Consider the following 21,113-nt stretch of genomic DNA (forward strand, 5'->3'; position numbering starts at 1 on the left):
ACACAATAAGTGAAATTTGAAACTCAATAGATGGGTTTGCCATAGTTTGGAGACAGTTGAAGAGAGGGAATTAGTAAACTGAATAGGTCAGTAGAAAGTATCCAGGCTCAAATACAGAGAACAAAAAATGAAATAAAATATAGAATTAAAGCATAAGGAATATCTGGGCAAAATTTAAATAAAACACTGGGGAAGAGAAGGAGATTGGGGCAGAAGTAATATTTGAAGAGATAATGGCTGAGAATTTTCTGTAACTGATAAAAATGCTGTGTTATTAACTTAAGGATAAATACAAAAAAATATTAATATTGTGCATATTGCAGTAAAACTGCTGAAAACTAAAGACAAAGAAAAAAAATCCTAAAAGCATCCAGAAGAAAAACAATATATTCAACAAAGCAAAAGACTGAAAGTAAATTCCTCAACAGAACAGATAGAAGCCATAAGATAACAGAATGACATTTTTGAAGTGCTGAAATAAAATAACTGTCAAAATTATTCTGAAGAAGTTGAAAAAAGTTAGAGGACTTGTACTACCTGATGTCAAGATTTATTATAAAACTATGATAATTAAGACAGTGTGGAATTTGTGCAAGCTTAAATGAATAAACCAGAAAGTCTGGAAGTCCAGAAACAGACGTATATGACTACTCGATTAATAAAATGTTTATATTGTAGTATTAGGGTTAAAGACAGCATTTCCAATAAATGATGCCAAGTTTATTGGTTTTATATATATATATAAGTACATATATATATGTACTTATATATTTATATAAAGAATCTTCACACCTATCTCACACTTTACACAGAAATTAATTCTAATTGCATTTTAGATATAAAGGTAAACAGTAAAGCAAAGGAGATTTTTGGAGAAGTCAGTGCAGACAGTTTTATGACATCGGAATAGCTAAAGTTTTGTTAAACAAAAGGAAAAAAGCATGAATCACAAGGAAACAGGTGTATACACTGGACTATATTAAAATTAGGCATTTCTTTTTATCAAAAATATCATTAAAGTGGTGAAAAGATAAACCTCAGATTGGGAAAATATATTTGTAATACATGTGTCTGTCAAATGACTCATATCCAGAATATGTAAAGCACTCTATAAATCAATAAAAAAACAGGCAAACTAACAGGAAAAAAAATGGACAAAAGACTTGAGTGTGCCTTTCACTCAAGAGACTATCCAATAAAAACACATAAAGAAATATACAACCTCATATTGTCATCCAAGATGTGTGAATTAAATCCATACTGAGATACCGTTACATATCCACCAGATGTTTAAATTACAAAACTGACTATTAAATATTAAGAATGATTGCTGCCATGTAAACATTAACATCAGGGTGTACAATGGCATAATAATTCCATGTCCAAGTAATTCCATTCTTAGGAATTTCACAACAGAAACATAAAAATGTGTGCACCAAATGCCATGTACAAGAATGTTCATAGCAGCACCATTGGTAATAGCCCAAACTAGAAACAATCCATATGTCCACTAACAGTGGAATGGATAAATATTTTATGGAATGCTCATACAGTGAAACAGTTTACATTAGTAATTAATGAATGTGTTATTCTGCACATGCCTACATGGATGAATCTTACAAACTTAATGGTGAGCAGAATAAGCCAGACGTAGGAGTATATACTATTCTTGATTCTATTTATATAAAGATAAAAAACAGGTAAAAATATTATTTGGTGGTAGAAGATAGGGTAGTGGTCACCCTTCTGGAGGGAGGTGAGGAAGGCTTCTGGAGTGCTGGCAATGTTCTATATCTTGATCTGGGTGGTGGTATCCTGGGTGAGTTCATTTTATGAAAATTCAACAAACTGTATGGTTACAATCATCTAATTTTTCTACATGTATCTTATCCTTCAATAAAAACGTTACATTAAGAAAAGAACTAAACTGTTATGGAAATTCATACGTTTATATTGGGGCTAACCATCACTTTCCTAGGGTTTATACCAGCAACTCTGCTGGCATAGGGCAGGGATAGTGAAAAAGTTGGCAATCATAAAACATTTAAGTTTTTCAGCCTTTATGTTTAAAAGCTTTAAGTTCACCGTGTAATTATCATTATCACTAAATCATAAACATTTAAAGGAGTGACCACATTGGAAAATAGTATTCAGAGGCATTCTTTCAACAAATTATCATTTAATTTTTGGTCTTACTATGGCATTCGTAGTTTGGTGATAATGAAGCAGAACACTTGAATATCAGTCCATCACCTTAAATAGATTGCTAACTCATGCACCCACATATACTTTATTCTTGGATTTGTTTTCATGTGGTCACTTGAAAATGCATTTAATGGCTTAAGAGAAACAGACATGAATTACTGGATTGTGCTTAATATAGTCTATGGGCAGACTATCCACAACGAAGGCTGTTGACTTCTCAATGCCGAAATGTTTCTACTTTTCTGTGGGTGTTATTATACCATTGTTCTGTATTTGATTGTCATAATATACTTTAAATCCCATTTTTCAAACTTGTGTGCATAAATATCGTCTGGTCAAGTTGTTAAAAATGCAGATTTCCAAGCCCTCACTGAAGACTGAAAATGCAAGGCGTCTGCATTTTTAACACTCCAGATGATACTGTGAAGATATTCTAGTGGACTATGTTTTGGAAAACACTGCTTTATGCTCACCATCAGTGGACATAGCTATTCAGAATAGGACATTTTGACTGTGGATTTGGGAGGACTTTTCCTTTGGGTTTTTTTTTTTTTTTTTTTTGCTGTATATCGCATGAATTGTAACAGGTTATGGGTCATCTTTATTTGAAGCAAAGGGTTTAAGTTGCTACTGAGCAAAATGGATATGAGAAAGCAAACGGAGCATATTTAAAATTGAACTTGGAGTTTAGAAGCTGCCACCAGCTCCTGTGATGAATCATATAATATATTACTCAGACAAAGCCAAAATGACAGATGGACCTGTTATGACTTTAGGCGGGCGCTCCTTCAACTACTGAAATTTATAAGAAGTTTTATAACCCGGGAACTCTGAAGCTATTTGTGGTGCCTGTAATTTCATGTCTACACGCATCAGATCTGTATCCCACACCCCCAACATTTTTGTTAGTCAAGATTTAGATAAAAGGATAAGATGTAAGTCTTTACCCACACATTATGTCTTTACCTTACCACCTGTTTTCGCTGGAGCTAATCAAGGTGAAGCTGGATCAGTGACTCAACACCCAGTTACCCTATAGGCATTAATTCACAAAGGCATGAAATAAGTACAAAGGCGAGAAAAAAAAATTTCTTTTCCTGTGTTTGACTTTTTTTTTTTTTCCCTCAATGCATTTCTAGGAACTTCTCTAAAGCATTGGGCTAAGTTTTGCCGTCAAAATGGACTGCCTTCCCCTTTCAAAGTTTCCACGCGCTACCATGCCAATGAAGATTATAGATTATGTTAAAAAAAAAAAAACTGAACAGAGATATGTGATTATCTTAATCCAATTTTAAAATAGCTTCTTAAAACTTCTTTTCATCCTGCGGTGTCTACCACTGCTACAGCTGTTTCTTAACTTGCAAAGATTAGCAATGATGCAGATTGCAGTATCACAGTTCACAGCTGTCAGTGGTTTTCCACTGTTTAGCACCCTTTGGTGTCTCTTATCGATGAAGCAAGAGGAGAAACTAGAAAAACCACCAGTCTTGAGAAAAATTTTAGAGTACTGACTTTTTTTAGAAGTAAAAATAAGAAACTAAAACAACAGCTTTGAACTGGATTCCAATTTTTAAAAGAAGTCTGTTGATGTTTTGATATATAAACATAGGGTTGGCATCTTGCTGTATGGTAATTTCTTTATTATTTTGTCAGTTAGAATTTGGAAAAGCATATGACCCACTGAGAGTCCAAAATGGCTGAGAAGATGGTAATGTCACTTGTTGACTTATACCACTTCAATTTGCTGCATCCTGTCCGTATCTGGTTCCTCCCAAGGAACTTTACTTTCTACTTTCTCTTTCTTGTTTGACCCAAGAAAACCTGTCTTTCCTCTTGTTCAAAGATTCAAATGAAGATTAAGCCTCAAAAGGCCATTTCTCCACCTACGATTTGACTTTATGTGTGTGTAATAACCTGGGTGACTGAGTTATTAGTCATTGGTGGAGTGTATCTGCTTGTCTTCCATTTACTCTTGCCTCTAAAATTAGGCTATTAGCATTTGACTCACTTCCATATTTCAAATCTGCACTTTTGTGTTTGGCTCCTTATCCAAGCCAAGCCAAACTGCTTTTTTAAATTTTTTCCTTCTTTTTTTGACACAATTAACAAAGGCTATTTATTCATAAACTTGCAGCAAGTGAACCTATTTGCTGTGTTTTGGCAAGACTTCCAAGGTGTTAGAAGAGCGAGTGTAAGTGCTATAGATTAAAAAGAGGAATTCCTGAGAAAATCAGTGATCTGCAAGCGTTCTGTTAAGGTGAGATCTTTGGAAATGATCTTTGGCCTTTAGATACATTTGGTAGTCTTTGGCTGCAAAGGTATAAACAAGCAAGTTAGAATATTTCAATAGAGGAAGGATTGTTCTGAGTTAGAGGCAAGGGCTTTTTGTGGCGGGCCATTTTTTGGAACAAGTAGGAGCCCATGGGATGCTTTTTTGTGCAAACTGTCATAATGGTCCCTAAAGGGTTGGTTCCCAGGGCAGGCAGTTCCTCAGAACAAATATAATTCCAGCTTCCACACTCACCAGCTGTGTGATCCAAGTCAAGTAACATAGATGTGCTGGCCAAACTGCTTCTTGATGGGCAGTTCCTGGCATATAGTAGGCACCCAAATATTTGTTGAATGAATGAATGATGTTTACCATCTGCATGCTTCTCCTTCCTGGCACACTTTTTGTTTTCTAGATTAGCTTTTGCTTGGTTTTGTGTTTTCTAATATTTGGAGGAAAACATATAAAAGAGCATTAATCCCATAAGAAAGAACCAGCCTTATGAGATGAGGAAGGGCTACATTTTTATTTTTCTACATTTAATGTGAAGCACCATTGAATATTCTCTTTAAAAGCACCTATCTACCTCCATTCAAAAGAGGAAAAATATTTTTCTTTATAGCCTTCTACTACCTGCTATTCTAAACATGTAGTTTTATTTGTGGTTTGCAACCCTGAGTACTGGAGACGTGGCAGAAACATGGTTAAGGAAAAGGAACAGTCACCTCTTGGTTGAGGAGTGAGTTGAGTCCCCTTGTAGCCTGTCCTTCTCTTCTTTGGCCCATTTCCTCTTGCCATCCTTCCTGCCAAGTCTTTTGTTCTCTAATTTGTCTTCCATGGTCCCATTGAGAGAGAAAAACATTGAGTTAGAAATTGCTATATGTAAATGTATCAAACCAACACATTGTATAGCTTACACTTACACGATGTTATATATCAATCATATCTCAATATGAAGAAATAAATAAATGAAATGGGAATAACTAGCTATTTCCCCCTAAAATAAGATATCAAAAGTGTGAACAGAACATGACCTACATCAGATCAACTAGAATAATTGTTGAAAAGTGCAGATCCCTAGTCCCACTACAGATCTCCTGATTATGGGTCTTATGGGATGTGGGTCAAGGGTCTGTATTTTTAATCAGAACCCTAGGCATTTATGTTTTTTTCTTCTCTTTTCTTTTCTTTCTTTCCCTCTTCCTTCTTCCTTCCTTCCTTCCTTTCTTTTTTTCTTGTAGGTTTATTTAGAGAAATACACATTCCATAGACACAATGAGGTCCATCTCAAAAGGTGAGAAGGGCCTTGGGGGAAAACACACTCCACAGACAGAGTGTGGGCCATCTCAGAAGGCAAGGCAAGAGGCCCTGAAATGTGTGGTGGTTAGTTTTCCCTAGGCATTTACCTTGCACTCTCACTTTTGAGACTCCCCTGCCCTTGACCAATGATGCATAAGCTGCAAGTGGAAAAATTAACTAAACGACAATCCCAAATGCTAATACCTCATTTGTAGATCTTCCCACTTAACAGTAAAAAAGCCCACTTAAAAAATCTGCTGACCACATAGAAGAGCTGTGAAGGAATTGATGACATTATTTGACCATAACTATTGTGAAAGGACAAAGTATATGTTTTAAATTATTTTTTTAAAAACTATTCTTTGAAAGCCAATCATTTAAGAACTATTATTTTTGCTTTTCCTTTGTTTTCAATTTTTGTATCTTTTTTTATGAACCTCTGCACCTCTCTCTCTTCCTCTCTCTCTTTCCATCCTTACCCCTTCCCTCCTCTTTTCTTCCTGCTTATCTCCCTTCCTCTTCTTCTCCAAAGCTCTTTTCCATCTCCTCTTTCCATAACAAGCCATACCTTATGATCACACCTTCAGCACTTAGGAGCATGATGTCATTGAGAGGATGATTGTTGCAGTCCCATCTTGCTCTGATACTTACTAGCTGTGTGATATTGGACAGATTGCTTAACATCTCTCAGTTCTTGTTGCCTCAACACTAAAAGTACTTACCTTATAGTGCTGTTGTGAGATTAGAATGAGACTCATGTATGTGAAGTGCTCAACAGAGATCCTATCAGGCATCACTTGATGGTTGGTTTTTGTGGTTATGAGTTGTAATGGCCACATGGGAAAGGATGTGTTAAAGAGAAAAGTCGAGTCCTTAAGTGAGGAGACCTTAAATATTGTGATAGTTGTTAGGTTCTGAAGATATAAAGATGAGTAAGACTTGGTTCCTAACCTCAAGTTGTTGACAGTCTTGTAGGAAAAGACAGATAGATGTGTAGTTTCCTTTATAAACTATAGTATGTGCAGTGCTGTCAGATGAAGGATTCAAAGGAGCCATTAAAAGGGAGTGAAGTAAGTCAGAAAGAGAAAAATACCGTATGCTAAAGCATATATATAGAATCTAAAAAAAAAAAAAAAAGGTACTGATGAACCTAGTTGCAGGGCAGGAATAAAGAGTAGACATAGAGAATGGACTTGATGACATGGGGTGGGAGGGCAAAGCTGGGGCGAAGTGAGAGTAGCATCGACATATATACACTACCGGATGTAAAATAGTTAGCTGGTGGGAAGCAGCAGCATAGCATAGGGAGATCAGCTCGGTGTTTTGCAATGATCTAGAGGGGCGCGATAGGGAGGATGGGAGGGAGGCTCAAGAGGGAGGGGATATGGAGACATGTGTATGCATATGACTGATTTACTTTGTTATGCAACAGAAATTAACATGGTATTGTGAAGCAATTATACTCCAATAAAGATTTATTAAAAAAAAAAAGGAGGAGTAATCAATATTTCCACATTCAGGGTCAGTTGCCTTGTTGTTAAGTATGTGTATAGTGGGAGGAAATTTAAATAGTTCCATTATTTGCAGTTGTTCCTTTCTATTTAAAATGGCACCCATATCATGCCCTCAGGAGATCTTTATGTGTAACAGAAAAAGCTGTCACTTCCTTGAGATGTCCACTTCCATCTTATTGAACACCTCCATAATAAATAGAGAAATATATGTTGACTACTAATGTAAATGCCTCCCTTTAGAGTTCTTCAGTGCACAACCTGTACAACCATACAAGGCAGCCTTACAACTACAAGCAATACTTATGCCACACCGACTTTCATTATTTTGTTTGGCAAATAACATAGTAGGTTAATTTTTTTTCTAATATAAGCAATCATGATGATCCTGAACTCATGATCTTGTTGCCATCGTAGTCCTGGGGTAAAGGTTATGCTGTGGTTAGCTGAGTGAGATTGTTATCATTGTCTAGCAGTTGGACTGAGTTGTTGATTGCAGTGACCGTGCCCTCTAGGTGGACAGAGGAATTCTGAATAAAGTACCAAATAAATGATTCCCTCTCACAGGACTTTTGGGAAGTGCAGGGACATAATATGTAAAAAGTATATAACCTATGACGTTCTTCTATTATATATCATTTTGTCTCAGACATTTTGAATATGTTATTGCAGATTCATTGAAAATAATCTGATAACACATATTAATAAAAACAAATTAGGAATTAATCACGTTTTTGCCCCCTTCTCATTTGTGTTTACTGTCTATAGTTGACACTCCAGACCCCTATGTGGAACTTTTCATCTCCTCAACCCCTGACAGCAGGAAGAGAACAAAACACTTCAATAATGACATAAACCCTGTGTGGAATGAAACCTTTGAATTTATTTTGGATCCTAATCAGGACAATGTTTTGGAGGTGAGTCATTTGGGGACAGTGAGATGGCCATCATCATGTTGAGGTTGATGCTTGAGTTTGTCCCCTCACTGCCTTCATTCTTCTCAGTTTGATGTAGTTGGAGTCCCGCTGTGCAGTATATGGTAGATGAGCTTCTAGCTACTGCACATCAAGCTATGTGAGTGTCCAGTGGGAAATACAGGAGTTAGGTGGGGCTGGGAAGAACCTGTTATCCTCCTCCTGTGCTTTGGAGAAAATATTCGTTCTGTTAGAAAGAGGAGGATCCAAGTACAATAGAATAAAAATATTGTCAATTGATTAAGACTTTAAAATAAATTAACTTTATTGGCTTAAAGTTCAAATAATTAGCTTTAAAATAAGTTCACATAGATCTTTTCCAAAATAGTTGCATGGATTTTCTACATTAATTTCTTTCTCATATTCCAAAAATAGCATTTCCCCTGAGAGGGGATAGAGTTTCATTTTTCAAAGTATGATAATATCAATGAGGAAAGTGAAAAATTAATTATTATGTTAGAAGCAAATGTGGCATTCAGAAACAAAAGACAAAGTATTGTTACCAGTTGAATATTGAGGATTTCAAATGACTGTTAAATATCACTTGAGAACTTTCATTTTTTAAGTGTGATGGAGATTATAGATATAATTTCCAAAGATTCCAGAAAAATTTGATACCTCTGCTCTACCTTTTACTCTCTATAGATCACGTTGATGGATGCCAATTACGTCATGGATGAAACGCTCGGGACAGCAATATTTCCCATATCTTCTATGAAAGTGGGAGAGAAGAAAGAGGTTCCTTTTACTTTCAATGAAGTAAGCAGCACAACAGAATTATTTTTCAACCTTATGTCAGATAAAATCTATTTAACCTGGAAAGTTGGAGTTTAATGTTTGGAAATCCTTCCTTTGCTTCCTTCCTTCCTAGTCTTTCTTCCTTTCTGCCTTCCTTTCCTTCTTTCTTTCTTTCTTAGGTTTGCTGCATTTCTGAAATTTCAATAATTTATTTAAGATTAATAAAACCCTAGAGAAATTATTTATACAGAGCAAACATTGGATTCTGAATTTTACAGGAAACTAGTGTAGTAGTTTACAGTGAGAAATGTAAGCAACTGGTAGACCAGGATTCAGAAAGCTGGTTAATGTATTAATTTCTTCTTTTTGGGAGCAGCTTGGTGTTTTTGTCCCTTGGGATGATTTTCAAATCTCTCCCCTCACCCACCTCTGCTTATCCCTTAACTCTTACCTCCTTTCCTAACTGTTAGCATCGCAAATGACCTCTTCCTGAACCCCCATGATAATTATGTGTTGTTCATTGGGACTGAATCATTTAAACTGTTCAAACTCAAATCCTGGTCAGGAAACTGGAATACTGGTTATGCATGCCTAATTACAGAACTAATACATAGTTTATATTTATTCCATGAGTATATACCTATTTAGAAACTGACTTAAGCCCAAAGGACTACCTGACCAGTTCATGTAATCAGAGTGACCCAGTTGCCTTGAGGACACTCCAGTCACATACTCCCTGCTCATACCTTTAGCTGCTCCAGGAAGCATGTCTTCTATATGTTTTCTACCCAGTGCTAAGAGATACACTGCCCACATTTCTGTGTACCTCTTTTAAAGTTATTTCATTCATTCTTCTTTCAAACATTTATTGGAGTCTACCAACCACTGTGTTGTGTTCAAGGCACATAAAGAAGAATATGGTACAGGAAGCTCTTCCCTCAATTATCTTCATCTGGGGTGGAGGTGAGGTAGGAGTTGGAAAAGGAAATGAACATAGGGAGATACATGTGATGAAAAGAAACCACTGTACGGTAAGATAAGTATCAATGAGGTGTGTTCAGAGTGCAGGGGGAAGACAGAATAAAGAAAGATTATGTTGTGAGAGGAGGCCAGAGATGGTCCTTAGCAGTAGATAATTTTGAGCAGGTCGAACAGTGAACATAGTGGTTAATACTTTGTCGTTTGAAGCCAGGTTGTTTGGTGTTTAAATCCCAGCTCTGTTTCTTACCATTTGTTTCATCCTGGGGAAATCACTTAGTTCCTCTGAATCTCAATTTGCTCATCTGTAAAATGGAGATGATATCTCACAGGAGAATCATTATGATTACATGAGTTAGTTATATTTATATATAATATATCCATATAATTATAGATTATAATGTATATTACATTTAAATATATTTAGATGTAATTATTTAATTATAATTTATATAATTTTATATAAAATATGGTTATATATTAGTTAGTTTATATATTAAGCATATAACATTACATATAAAATATATAACAATAATTGATTATAGTAATATATATAATACTCACATAGATGTATCTGTACATACATATAGTGCTTATTGCCTGGTACATATTAAGCAGTATATAAATGTTTGTGAAGAATAGAATTTCAGTAGGCAGAGAAGCAGTTATGAGCATTCTAGTTTCTAGTAGAAAGTGCAAAGGCATGGAGTTTTGAAAGAATAAAACAAGCTAAGGCATGACAAGTTACATGGCTTGGCAAGTACATGTTGGTGAGCATTGGGATAGAGAGTTAGAAGTGGCTAAATGTTATGACATCTGCAGACCTTACCTATGGCATGTTGCTAGGATTGGTTCTCAATAAACCCTTGCTGAGGGCTTCATAAGCACAATTGGCCTTTCTGAAATATAATGTTTTTTTTCTGCCCTTCAGTCTATGACACAAAGCCTGATTTTAAGAGAAGATACTGTAGGAAAACATGCATTTCCTCTCCTCCTGTCATTTCCTATGCTTAGGTGTGTAACCCTGGGGCTCTAAAAAAGGTTTTCTACATTCCTGAATTTAAAGTAGCTTACATAATTATTTTCTTTAGTGTGCTTGAGAAAACAGTTGGCCAAACAGCTTTCTTTCATTACACTGTTCTCAAGAGTCATTTGTAGTTTTCATCTGAATGACAATTCTTTGAGTTGGTGACCCGTGATGGTAGTGGGAGAAAAGTAAATACATAATGGCTGGTTGGGGAGAACCCCCATTTGTCCCCCCCCCAGACCATGTGGCGTGCCCTAAGCAAGCCATCCAGCCTCTCCTCATCCCTGAATCCCCATCTTTCAGAGGAGGACTGTCTTTTGTCTACAGTGTTCACGGAGGTTATAAGAGAAAACAAGTTGTGAGGGAATCATGTGGGAGAGGAGATTTATAAACAGTTCTTGGAGATGGTTAAGGCAATCTGGTATAACTTGAGTTTGGCAAAGGAAGGACTTATGCTTCAAGCCAAGACATTAGCAAAAGGTCCTTCAAAATTTTGTCATCCAGAAGTTCATACTGAGTCAACATAGAGGGATTTCTGTGGCCAGGAGCCAGCTGGAGAAAGAACAGGAACCTCCAAATGGAGATTTCCAGATTCCCAGGGTCCTGCTCTACCCACTCAGGGTAGAAACTGGGAACCAGGAAACCTGGGCTCTCATTTTGTCTGTTACTAACCTCCCTCTAGAGTGTTTGAGTTGTCATTCTTTCTCTCTGAGTCTTATTTGCTTCATCACTAAAATGAAGGTTTCCATTAACTTTTTTGGAGGGGGCATACTGGGAGGCATGTGGGATCTTAGATCCCAGACCAGGGATGGAACCCACGCCCCCTGCAGTGGAAGTGCACAGTCTTAACCACTGGACTACTAGGGTAGTCCCTCCATTAACTTATTTCTAAATGCTTTTTAATTTATAAAATTCTGTGCTTTAGAAAGAATATCTTATTTTTCACTTGACTATATTTACCCAGAAGTTTTTAATGCTTCCCATTTTACAGATATGGAAAAACATGATAATGTATTAAAAAATCTTTATTATGCAGTTTTATAGTACTGACCTATCCATAGATTATTTTTTAATATGAGAATTTGAGCCTTTATTGTGTACCTAAAACTTTGATTAATATTAAGAAAGCTATGAAAAGTTTCATTTTCAAGGAACTAATAGTCTGTTTGGAAAGGAGTAGGCATTCACGTATAAGCTGATAAGTAATATAATGAGCAGTCTCATGAGGCATCTATTCATTGATTTACTTACTTAGGAGTTATTTATTAAACACTGAGTGTGTTCCAGGCAATATTCTAGGTGGTGGGCAAACAGCAGAGGACATGGTGGATGATGGTTCCCAGGGAGCTTGCATGCTGATGGGGAAAGTAAATAGGCCACAGGAAGCAAAAGAATAATCAACACAATATTGGCTAGTGATAAATACTATGAAAAAAATAAAATAGAGGGATGTGGTAGAGAACAGTTGGTGGGCAAGTGAGTTTATATAGTCAAAAAAGGCCTTTCTAAGGTATTATATTTTGCTTCAAATTTTATTATCAAAATTTTCAAGCATATACAAAGTTGAAATATTTCTACATTGGTTACCCATATAACTGCTACCTAGATTCTACAATTAACATTTTTTTCTACTTGCTTTTCACATATCTTTCTATCTGTCCATCCATCAAACCATTTTGATACATTATTTATTTATTTGTTTGTTTGTTTGTTTGTTTGTTTTTGTGGCCATGCCATGTGGCTTGTGGGATCTTAGTGCCCCGACCAGGGATGGAACCCAGGCCCTCTGCAGTGAAACTGTGGAGTCCTAACCACTGGACCACCAGGAAATTCCCCATCTTGATACATTGAAACACAAACTGCAGACAATAGTATGCTTCATCCCTAAAGACTTCAGCATATCATCAACTAGAGTTCATTATTTACAAATTTATAATTGTAAGTGCTAAATAAATCGTGTAAACAATGTACACAATGAGAGTTATAAGAAGGAATTATTCATCCATTCATTCATTTCACAAATAACTATTGAGCACTTACTGTGTGTCAGACAGTCTTTAGGCACTACCTATTCAGAAATAAATAAAACAAACAGGAATCCCTACCCTCCTGGAACTTATATTCTACTTAGTAAGATAAATAAGTAAAGGATGCCTGTGTTGGATAGTGAGAGAGATAAGTGCTAAATAAACCAAGGAAGGAGGAGAGGAGAGTATGCATATGTGTGTGAAGAGGGTTGCAAATGCAGTTCCAAAACTGTGGCTGAGAAAAACATCTCTGATGATACCTGAGGGGAGAAGCCACTCTGAGTAGGAAGGTCCTGAAGCTGAAGTTTGCCTGGCTTGTTGAGTAACAGCAAGGAGGAGAGCATGGCTGGAACACAGAGAGTAGTAGGGAGAGTAGTAGGAGATGAGGACGGGGCATGGGGTTACAGTGGACCATTGTGGGTTACAGTGGATATCAATGGTATGGGCTTGTTCCTAAAGGAAGGATGTGGTTGGATCACTAAAGGGGTGGAAGGCCGTTCTGGTGGAGAGTTCAGCCTGAGCCTTTGCTCTCAGTTCCGAGACAAGAAAAGACACGCATGTTCAGGAAATGGTGTCTAGACAAGTGCCAGGGGAGCAGAGCATTTGTATGTGAAGGAAGAACAGGTACATGGGGATCAAACTTTAGCAGAGCCCAAATTCAGGAAGCTGGATTTAGATATTATCTTATTGACAGCAGTGAGTCATGGAAGGTTTTTGACCAGGTAATGGGGAATTTAGAGCAAACAGGATTTGGTTTTTTCCTCAGAAGTATTACTAAACCAAAAGTTGGTAGGTAAAGATAAAGAATGTTTGATACTGAAAATAAGAAGGCTGATGCAGCTTTAGCAGAAAGTGCTACCTCTGTCGAAAGTGGTAGGTATGAGGAATACGGGGTGTCTTGAACAACGTGTAGCATTAGCTTTAATGTGTCAGTAAGAGTGGAATGGAATGATTACTTAGTGGCAGTAAGGATCAGCTAAAGTTGGAAAGCAGGAATTTTTTCAGCTTTTCCTGAGACTATGATTTATCATTCAACTCAGTTTCAGAATGCTCTCTCTCTCTTTTTTAAATTTTTATTTATTTTATTTGTTTAAGGAGAAAGCCAATTTGGGTCCACAGTTTTGTTTCCCAGCTAACATTTATAAAATCCGGGTTAGGTTGTGCTTGTTGGAATCCTAAGTTTAGAGAGTGTCAGAGTTGTCATTTGAGAGAACCTGGTGGGACGTGCAGCTTTTGATCCCAGGCTCAGAGTCAGACAGCCACCGTCTGGGTTGGAATCATGATTCGACTACTTATTCACTGTGTGATGTCAGACGAGTTATTTTTTTTCTCTTCACCTTGCATGCCCATTTGTGAAACAGAGCTGTATGTGTATCATACCTACCTCTAAAGGTTGTGGTTATGGTTAAATGCGTTAATACATGGAGAGTTTTAGAACAGTGCCTGGCCCAGTAAACAGTAAATAAATATTAGATATTCTCATTTAATTATACTGGCCAGATTGAACTATTTGTCAAGCGCTTCAAGAAACCGACTTAACTGACTATTACACTTACTTATTTGTTTGAGCTTACTGATTGAAATCAACTTATTTATATACGGGTAGAGCCTATACATTTAGTAATCATTTGTTTCAACACAGTTCAAAATCAAGAATGCTCTAGTCACCCGTTACTGAATATATTAAGTGTGGCTTTGGGTTGCAATATCCCATTTTAAAGCAGAAAGAGTTTCTTCCAAATTTAGTGTGTTTTGTGTAAACAAAGTAGCCCAATTCAAGAAAATCATGAACATGCTAAGATTTTGAAGTAAGACAGGGAAAAATTACACTTCTTTATTCTCTAGATGAATCTTTATCTTGGCCAATAGTCTGAGGAAGGTAGCCTCTGATTTTCCACTGTGTAGTGTTTTAATTTGACATATTTATTTAGAAGTTAGTGTTATTGTTTAAAAATAGCCATGTCTCATGGTTTCTGTGGTATCTAATTTTGGCTGAGTGCTTTCTTTGATTTTTGCTCATTCCTGATTGCAACTTGAAAATGAATGAGAGAGTTCTATAGAAGAGATAGTGACAAAACTTTTAAAAAATGGGCGTTTTAATGGTGAGTCAGTATCAGGATGATTTCATTGGAAAACTATGTATTGATGTGTGAAGACAAAGACTACAATTTAGCAAAGTGAATGAGACCAAGCAGACTTTGGAGGGAAAACAAAAAAAATATATAATTTTGTGAGAAACTTGGGAGATCTTTGGCTAAGATGTGAATGCCATTACGTTGATGCAGGGCAGAGTTCAGACGTGGGTCAAACAATTCCTGGCTTTATGAGAGAATGCATTTTTATTTTATAACACTAGCAATGGAAACTCAAGTGAGTCTGTTTTCATACTTCCACAGTTTATAACTTTTAAATTACAGGGCATTTTAGAGTGCTCTTGTATCCTTGGGGTCCTCTTCTGGACCTAAGCTCCGTCAGGGACTAGAACACTTTCAGCCTATTTACTGTTGTTACCCAGCCTGACACACATCAGACACTTTCTTTTCTGAATGCACTTATGGGAAATATAGAAAATCTGGGAAGTGCTCAGACGGGCATAATGAAAGTAAATGAAGTTTAAAAAAGAGAAAAACTTAAGAATGTGAGTGATTTCCATTTGGAGAAAAAAAGATAGTATTTTGGCTTGGTACTAGTGCTCTAGGAAATCTGGTTTATTGTATGATAGCTGATGATTACACAGCTCTTTCTGAATTTCCAATGTCCACATAAAGACAAGGGACCTTAAATTAAGAACAAAGAGATTGTTGTCAAATAAAAGGAAGAAAACTCTGTGTGATAGAGAGAAACATGGCTACAGGGAAAATAGTGTACTTTTTAATATTTCAAATCTTTTAAGACTGTCTGGGATATCTGGCGAGACACAATTATCCTGAACTCTTGGGTGATGGATTATATGATTCCTGGTAATAAAGCCTAAATTAATTAAGAAATTAGATATATTAACTAGACTTACTGTGGTGATCATTTTGCATTATATACAAATATTGAATCATTATGTTACATACCTGAAACTAATATGTTATATGGCAATTATATCTCAGTCAAAAAAATGTTAGTTTTTAGTGTTATCAAAAAGTCACATGTGTTTAAAAAGATGATTTTAGCAGTGTATCATTCAATTTTAAACATGCAAAATTTATTTAGTTGTGACCTTGTTTGTATTGGTGGGATTGTAACTTCTACTCTGCACTTGAATTGCCTATTTGTTAGATACACATATGATTACTTCTTCATAGGATGAAGTTACAGTTTATGGAAACATGATATTTTGCAAAAGTTGCCCTTTTTTGGATATAATTTTATTTGCTGTCTTGCATAGGTCAGGTAAATACAGGCAAAGCAAAAAATATTATGTAATTCTCTTGAAAAATATAAATGATTATTGAATCAACATGGTCATAAGTCGCTCTTTGTTTCTACCAAGGAGGGAAAAAAGAGTAAATTGACTCAGGAGGGATCAGAATTCAAAATAAAAGTTTTATTGAAAGTAAAGTTTGTAAATACTGGAGTATTTTGATAAGAGAAGGCATGGCATATTTGATGAGCTCTTTACTAATAGGATAGATTTTCAAGTTAAAAATTATTTGACAGTGTGCATCTTTTGGAAATAATAATTTTAAATGACTTCCTTAATGCCAGGCACTATGCTTGTTGCATTAGCTTTATTATTTCAAAATGACCCTGGGAAGTTTGCAAGAGAATTAGTGGGTTAGATACTTTTTAAATTATTTTTAAGTGTGAAATGGCTTTTTTTTTAGTTTCTCTCCTATAGTTCTCCTCCCCTGCCCCAACTGAACATCTCCCATTGTAAGCATCTAAAATTGCATTCCACTGTGGAATTCAAAGAAGAGATTGTTGTTCCCCCCCAAGAACATACAATGAATACAGCCTGCTTCTCACATTAATAATTCCTAGAAGAGGTGGAGCTCTCCTCATTGTCCTTGTTCCTGGCTAAGTATTATGGGGTGGGGGAGACCCAGGGAAATTTGATCACCTTTCCTTCTAATTGCCTTGATAATGCAAGCCACCTGGAAGAGTGCGATGCAGAGATGCTTCATGGAGTGTGTGGGAAGGAGTTTACCATAATTGTTTAATGCCTCACAGGAAGCACATATTTTTGTGGCACTTTTATCTGAATGACGTGTTCCAGGTGAAAGATGCAGAGAGATTGTGAATGTCCGTCTTCATAGCATGTCTGAACATAGTGCATCAAGAGGGAAAATTTTTAATTTCCTCCAGGTTGTGAGTGGTCCACTTGGGCAACACATGGAAGTAAGGATCAGAATCCATGTGACAAGAAACATGGCAGCACCTTCTATAACACTCCGAATGGCGGAAAAATCCTGTGTTTTCTCTTCTCTCCTCCTGCTTTCATTTAAAGAGTCTTAGCAGTCTGTCTAGGATCATGAATGTCTCAGCCAAGAAATGTTGCAGATAGACGTAGAAGGGATATTCTTATGGAGAAGACAAGTATGACCATAAACATAGCACAGTTAATTTTCCTTTTGTTAAATTGTTGGAACAAGTAGGCATTAGACATATTCAGGCATCAGATTTTTTTTCTTTTCTTTTTTTTTTTTTTTGGCTGTGCTGCACAGCTTGTGGGATCTTAGTTCCCCAACCAGAGATTGAACCCATACCCTCAGAAGGGAAAGCACAGAGTCCTAACCACTGGACTGCCAGGGAATTCCGAGGCATCAGATATTTTAAAATATAAAACGTTTAGGGATCTGCCAGTTGAGAAGCCAGCTTTTTCCCAACCATTTTCTGTCACGAGATAGCACACATGGGAATAGGAAGCCCATTCCATCTTTGAATCTTTCCATTTGCTAGATTGGAAACTAAATATTGAGCTCAAACTCAGCTCAAACTTCATATTGAGCTGTATTCTTGTTCTTTTAATTTCCATTCTTCCTCGGTGCTTTTGCCCTTTGGAGATAAAAACAGTAAATCTAGTCTCATTTTAATAGCAGCTTTCATGTATTTCTTTAAAACAAGCAGACTGTGTTTTACCCATGTCTCATTTTTCTAACTAAATATCTGAAGAAGTGACCTCATTCAATATAAAATGTTTTCCAAGCCCTCTTTGGGAAAGACTCCATTTGAAAGTGGAAATGAGGATGTGCTGGGATGTGGTCTGAGCAGTGCTTTCATTGATAGAATGCACAGCAGTTACATTAATTGTTTAGAAGCCAATTATCTTTTTGACTTAAAACTGAACTACAGTTCATCTGGGCATGATTAATTCCATTTGTACTAGGATTCTTGATTATTTTATTAACTTCAAAGCAATATTTCTATTCATAGAATTCCATACACAGGAGCTGCTGTCTGGGTGGGACCAGCCCATGATTTTATCGCTAGTAGCAATGAAATTTTTTTTAATTTAATTTAATTTTTTATACAGCGGGTTCTTATTTGTTATCTACTTTATACTTATTAGTGTATATATGTCAATCCCAATCTCCCAATTCATCACACCATCATCCCCCCCCCGCTACTTTCCCCCCTTGGTGTCCATACGTTTCTTCTCTACATCTGTGTCTCTATTTCTGCCTTGCAAACAGGTTCATCTGCACCATTTTTCTGGATTCCACATATATGCGTTAATATACAATATTTGTTTTTCTTTTTCTGACTTACTTCACTCTGTATGACAAGTCCAACCACATCTCTACAAATGACCAATTTCGTTCCTCTTTATGGCTGAGTGATATTCCATTGTATATATGTACCACATGTTTTTTATCCATTCATCTGTCGATGGGCATTTAGGTTGCTTCCATGACCTGGCTATTGTAAATAGTGCTGCAATGAACATTGGGGTGCATGTGTCTTTTTGAATTATGGTTTTCTCTGGGTATATGCCCAGTAGTGGGATTGCTGTGTCATAAGGTAATTCTATTTTTAGTTTTTTAAGGAACCTCCTTACTGTTCTCCATAGTGGCTGTATCAATTTACATTCCCACCAAAAATGCAAAAGGGTTCCCTTTTTCCACACCCTCTCCAGCATTTGTTGTTTGTAGATTTTTTGATGATGCCCATTCTAACCAGTGTGAGGTCATACCTCATTGTAGTTTTGATTTGCATTTCTCTAATAATGGGTGATGTTGAGCAGCTTTTCATGTACCTCTTGGACATCTGTATGTCTTGTTTGCAGAAGTGTCCATTTAGGTCTTCTGCCCATTTATTGATTGGGTTGTTTGGTTTTTTTTAATATTGAGCTGCATGAGCTGTTTATATATTTTGGAGATTAATCCTTCGTCCATTGATTCACTTGCAAATATTTTCTCCCATTCTGAGGGTTGTCTTTTCGTCTTGTTTATGGTTTCCTTTGCTGTGCAAAAGCTTTCAAGTTTCATTAGGTCCCATTTGCTTATTTTTGTTTTTATTTCCATTACCCTAGGAGGTGGGTCACAAAAGATCTTGCTGTGATTTATGTCAGACTGTTCTTCCTATGTTTTCCTCTAAGAGTTTTATAGTGTCTGGTCTTACATTTAGGTCTTTAATCCATTTTGAGTTTATTTTTGTGTATGGAGTGTTCTAATTTCATTCTTTTATGTGTAGCTGCCCAGTTTTATCAGCACCACTTATTGAAGACACTGTCTTCTCCATTGTATACCCTTGCCTCCTTTGTCATAGATTAGTTGACCATAGGTGTGTGGGTTTAACTTTGGGTTTTGTATCCTGTTCCACTGATCTATATTTCTGTTTTTGTGCCAGTACCATATTGTCTTCATTACTGTAGCTCTGTAGTATAGTCTGAAGTCAGGGAGCCTGATTCCTCCGGCTCTGTTTTTTTCCCCTCAAGATTGCTCTGGCTATTCCGGGTCTTTTGTGTCTCCATACAAATTTTAAGATTTTTTGTTCTAGTTCTGTAAAAAATGCCATTGGTAATTTGATAGGGATTGCATTGAATCGGTTGATTGCTTTGGGTAGTATAGTCATTTTCACAGTATTGACTCTTCCAATCCAAGAACATGGTATAGCTCTCCATCTGTTTGTGTCATCTATGATTTCTTTCATCAGTGTCTCATAGTCTTCTGAGTACAGATCTTTTACCTCCTTAGGTAGGTTTATTTCTAGCTATTTTATTTGTTTTGTTGCAATGGTAAATGGGAGTGTTTCCTTAATTTCTCCTTCTGATCTTTCATTGTTAGTGTTTAGGAATGCAAGAGATTTCTGTACATTAATTTTGTATCCTGCAACTTTACCAAATTCATTTATTAGCTCTGTAGTTTTCTGGTGGCATCTTTAGGATTCTCTATGTATAGTATCATGTCATCTGCAAACAGTGACAGTTTTACTTCTACTTTTCCAATTTGTATTCCTTTTATTATTTTTTCTTCTCTAATTACTGTAGCTAGGACTTCCAAAACTATGTTGAATAATGGTGACGAGTGTCAACATCCTTGTCTCGTTCCTGATCTTATAGGAAATGCATTCTGTTTTTCACCATTGAAAATGATGTCTGCTGTGGGTTTGTCATATATGGCCTTTATTATCTTGAGGTAGGTTCCCTCTGTGCCCACTTTCAGGAGAATTTTTATCATAAATGGGTGTTGAATTTTGTCAAAAGCTTTTTCTGCATCTATTGAGATGATCATATGGTTTTTATTCTTCAATATGTTAGTATAGTGTATCACATTGATTGATTTGTGTATATTGAAGAATCCTTGCACCCCTGGGATAAATCCCACTTGATCATGGTGTATGATCCTTTAAATGTGTTGTTGGATTCTGTTTGCTAGTATTTTGTTGAGGAGTTTTGCATCTATATTCATCAGTGATATTGGTCTGTAATTTTCTTTCTTTGTAGTATCTTTGTCTGGTTTTGGTATCAGGGTGATGCTGACCTTGTAGAATGAGTTTAGCAGTGTTCTTTCCTCTGCAATTTTTTGGAAGAGCTTGAGAAGGATGGTGTTAGCTATTCTCTAAATGTTTGATAGAATTCACCTGTGAAGCCATCTGGTCCTGGACTTTTGTTTGTTGGAAGATATTTAATCCTAGTTTCAATTTCATTACTTT

The 21,113-nt window shown here is 36.3% G+C and overlaps 1 protein-coding gene across 3 annotated transcripts in view; it reads left to right on the forward strand.

Moving 5' to 3' along the window:
- PLA2G4A (phospholipase A2 group IVA) overlaps window positions 1–21,113 on the forward strand; it is a 159,732-nt gene that overhangs the window by 62,750 nt on the left and 75,869 nt on the right. For all 3 annotated transcript variants that reach the window (XM_057533338.1, XM_007175569.2, XM_007175570.2), the window contains exons 4-5: window positions 8,053–8,201; window positions 8,904–9,017. In XM_057533338.1, coding sequence (XP_057389321.1) covers window positions 8,053–8,201; window positions 8,904–9,017 — 263 coding nt within the window. The remainder of the gene's footprint in view (window positions 1–8,052; window positions 8,202–8,903; window positions 9,018–21,113) is intronic.

This window comes from Balaenoptera acutorostrata, chromosome 1 (genome assembly GCF_949987535.1).
Source record: "Balaenoptera acutorostrata chromosome 1, mBalAcu1.1, whole genome shotgun sequence".
NCBI classification, from domain to species: domain Eukaryota; kingdom Metazoa; phylum Chordata; class Mammalia; order Artiodactyla; family Balaenopteridae; genus Balaenoptera; species Balaenoptera acutorostrata.